Source organism: Colletotrichum abscissum, assembly GCF_030869225.1.
Source record: "Colletotrichum abscissum strain IMI 504890 chromosome Unknown Scaffold_209.1, whole genome shotgun sequence".
In the NCBI taxonomy this organism is placed as follows: Eukaryota; Fungi; Ascomycota; class Sordariomycetes; order Glomerellales; family Glomerellaceae; genus Colletotrichum; species Colletotrichum abscissum.
This window is the reverse complement of record NW_026850109.1, coordinates 1-3,869: the sequence shown is the minus strand read 5'-3', so window position 1 is coordinate 3,869 and position 3,869 is coordinate 1. Positions and strand designations below refer to the sequence as shown.

Sequence of the window (3,869 nt, the reverse complement as noted above, 5' to 3'; positions counted from 1 at the left end):
TGCGCTTCAGTAGCGCATCGGCGTGCATCGGCGTCCTCGTGCGCCCAGTATATCCGTATAGTCACAATAGAGGCATCGACGTGGGTTACAGAGAACAGTATTTTATTGAAAGTAGGAAATTGTACGAAGCTCGCTCTGAAATAGAGGGCGGAAGTAGCTGTAGATCTCAGGGCATTATGTCATCAAGACCACGTGATATCGGGTCGGGCCACAGATGGTTGAAGCCATCACGAGGAGTATCAAACGAGGGCGACCGCAGCCAAGTCTGGCCCAGTCCTTGCGTCTTCGGCATGTCGTATCACGGTAATGGCAACCGATCGTATATGCTGGTTCTGGTGTTTGGAAAGTTCGACAATGCGGTTCAGAATTGTGTCCGATAGAGTCGACTGATTATAGAGAACTTTGGCGGCTTCGTTTCGCACCTCTTCGTTTTTATCCTCAAAGAGATTTACAACAGCGGCCACAATCAAATCCGGTAGATTTGCTTGTTTCTGCAGAGCTTTAGCGGCGTAGGCTCGCACACAGCTGGCCCTTTCTTCATAAAGCTTTACTATGGCATCAACAATCGCCGTTGGTTGAATAGTTTCGTCTCGCGGGAGACCGAGATCTGCGGCCCAAGCCGTTACAGTTGACACTGGCTGCATGTTCAGAACTGCAACAGCATTGGCTCGCACGCGACTAGTCCTATCCTCGAAAAGTTCCCCTATGGCAGCGATAGTCGCCTCTGGAAGAAACGTCTGGCAGTGTAGAGCGGCGACTGCGCGGCGTTGCACGTCGATGTCTTCGTCTTGAAGGAGATTGACAAGATCGGCCAAAGCCGCCTCTGGAAGAAACGTCTGGCAGTGTAGAGCGGCGACTGCGCGGCGTTGCACGTCGATGTCTTCGTCTTGAAGGAGATTGACAAGATCGGCCAAAGCCGCCTCTGGTAGTTTCGCTTGTTTGAGGAGAGCTTCAGCAGCGTTGGCGCGCACGCGACTGGTTCTATGCTCGGAAAGCTCCCCTATGGCAGCGATAGTCGCCTCTGGCAAAGTTGTCCGCCATTGTAAAGCGCCGACTGCGCGGCGTTGCACATCGATGTCTTCGTCTTGAAGGAGATTGACAAGATCGGCCAAAGCCGCCTCTGGTAGTTTCGCTTGTTTGAGGAGAGCTTCAACAGCGTTGGCGCGCACGCGACTGGTTCTATGCTCGAAAAGCTCCCCTATGGCAGCGATAGTCGCCTCTGGCAAAGTTGTCCGCCATTGTAAAGCGGCGACTGCGCGGCGTTGTACGTCGTTGTCTTCGTCTTTGAGGAGATTGACAAGACCGGCCAAAGCCGCCTCTGGTAGTTTCGCTTGGTTGCGGAGAGCTTCAACAGCGTTGGCGCGCACGCGTTTAACACACCTTAGAAGCCTTACTAAGCCATCGACGTCGGCCTTTGATAAAGCTGACCCACGCCGCAGTCCTTTAGCCAAGAGATCCTCCTGGTATCTAAGTTTACGAAGAGCGACCTTGGCCACTCTTGGCAACCTGGGTTGCTCGCTCAGAACTACAGCGGCACCGTGACGTACGCGCGAATCCTCGTGCTCCAAGAGTTTCACAAGAGCCTTCACGGTTGTATCCGCGAAAAATCCCTTATTTTTCAGAACCTCGTTACCCAAGCATGATATATGGTATTCGTGATTTTCGAATAAGTCCACGGCCAAGGCCTCAGCCTTTTCTGTCAAGGACCAATTGTTCACTTGAAAAGCGCTGTGAATGAATCTGCGATCCTCATAATCCCAAGTCCTCGCGAGACCCACGAGAAATTCAAGAGCTTCACCCGAGAGGTGCCTCCCAGAGGTCTCCAGAGCACCCATGACAGCTTTCTTGGAATGAGTATGGCGTAGAACATCGAACAAAATGGTGTCGGGAAGTTCTGGGTCCGCTGCAATCATAGCCGAATCCATGCGATGTCTCAAATATCCTGAAATTCGACTTTCCCTTGAGTTCCGATCCTCAGGTGGCAATCGAAGCGCTTCGCTCAAACAGTGTATGAGCAGCCGCACGCGGGGAGGCCCCGTAAGGTCGCGAGGTTCCTTTCCGATCGCATCCAGGAAGGGGATGATCTCGTGCTCCCCTTTCGCATCCAAAAGCCCCGAAACAAATCGCCACATGACATTGAGTTGCCCGAGGTCTCTGTTGCTGGAAAGGAAGTCTAGTGGAGAAGTCTCGATGCATCTTGCGTTTGGGAGGATGTCATCCTCGGAGAAAAGAGCCTTCTTCGTTGTCCATTGCCTGGCGAAGTAGCTCGCGGCGAGGAACATTCCGATTGTTGGGTGAATGAATTGGGCGCCTTGAGCCGATGGCTTGAGGACAAAGGAGGGTTCAAACGGCTCATGGCCTGGCTCGGGTCGGGTGCGTTGGCGAATGGCGTCTCGATCGTCTGACTGAGATCCAGCCAGATTGCTGCATGCCCACACGAAAGCCATGGCTTCGAGACGTTGGATCTCTCTCTTGGCGTGCTCCTCTATTGCAGAAAGTGGATAAGCTGGAAGCAACTCCTTCCATCTCTTCAGGTCCTTCCTCCAAAGCCGCTCCGTGATAGCTTGGTAGACTTGGGTGAATGTGTCTGAGAGGGGGCAGTCTGCGAGAGTGTCCTCCCAAACAAAGCAAAGAGCGTCTAGCATGACTGGAAATCGAACCAGGCCCTGTAGTAGCGGGCTTCTCCGGAGGAGAGACTGTACTCCCTGAGATACGGACCGCGGCACGCCGTCCTCGTCCAGATAATCCATGACAGAACGAAGACTCCAGCCAGTTGCCTCCAATTTGACGTTGGGGGGTCGAAGATCATAGGGGTATGGCGTGTTTGGCTGGGTTGTGATGATGACATCTGTGTGGTTCAGCAGCGCGAGGAGGAACTCACGTAGGCCGCTCTCGCATTGCATGTCAAGTAGGGTCAACACTTCTTCAAGCCCGTCGAGAATGAAAAGGGTTTCGCGGAACGCGGAGCCCTCTTCATAGTGTTGCGGAGCGCTGGAGGAAGAGGTGTCTCCTGGGCATTGTTGACGGTAAATGTGGTGCAGCATCTCCGCCAGACCGTACCTCGGACCTTTCCATATGACCAGGTATCGCAATGGGACCCAGACGACCCTGACAAACAGGTCTCGCCACATTTCCTCCCCGTAAAAGGCGCGCACGACCTTCTTGCACAAGGTGGTCTTCCCCGCGCCCGAATGACCGTAGATCAGTATTCGTCTTTCCCCTTGCTTGAATAAATTCGACAGATCCACCGTGTCTTCCCTCTTTGATGCAGGAATCCGGAGCGGAGAAGAAACGGGAACCGGGTCCGAAATCTTGAGCCGGACCAGGTTTGTATCGCATCGGCCGACTGGCAGAAGATTGCCGCATGGCCGTTCGACATTCAGCGACAGTTCAGCGATGTTCGTCTTCCGTATCCACGAATCTAGTTCTTTGAGTGATTCGGCATCAAGACGCGGCTTCACACCGCGCCCATTTTCCTGGGTGTTGAGAGTCGCCGCCATTGTGAACTCTGGATGGCCCGCGAAGCAGTCTGGGGATGGCGAGAGTGATGGCTCCTTTGCTGGGCGGTCTAGGAGGTGATGCGTTGCTTGCGGCAGCGGCTGCAGACAAATGAGCGCAGTAGGATGGGCTCAGAAGAAGTTGAATCATGTCGGAGGGGTGGTGAAAGGGTCCTGGGACGTGTTATGTATCTTTCACCTGGCAGTGACATGGATGCCGAAGCGATTGGGAGTGACGGGTGTCGGCCTGAAGTCACGACGGTGGGAGCCGCCAAGTCCGCCAGGGCACTGCCTGAGACCACCCATCACCTTCGCATCACCGCAAGGATGGCGAGTTTTCGCCGATGTGTTGACAGCCTATAGGTGAGCCTT

The 3,869-nt window shown here is 54.1% G+C and overlaps 1 protein-coding gene across 1 annotated transcript; it reads right to left on the bottom strand.

The window, feature by feature from the left end:
• Positions 1-239: 239 nt before the first annotated feature.
• CABS01_16935 (uncharacterized protein) lies at positions 240-3,500 on the bottom strand (the record flags this gene model as incomplete). The annotated part of the gene is made up of 1 exon (XM_060550263.1): positions 240-3,500. The coding sequence occupies one exon, from the start codon at positions 3,498-3,500 to the stop codon at positions 240-242; it is 3,261 nt and encodes a 1,086-aa protein (XP_060400833.1).
• Between the last annotated feature and the right edge of the window lie 369 nt (positions 3,501-3,869).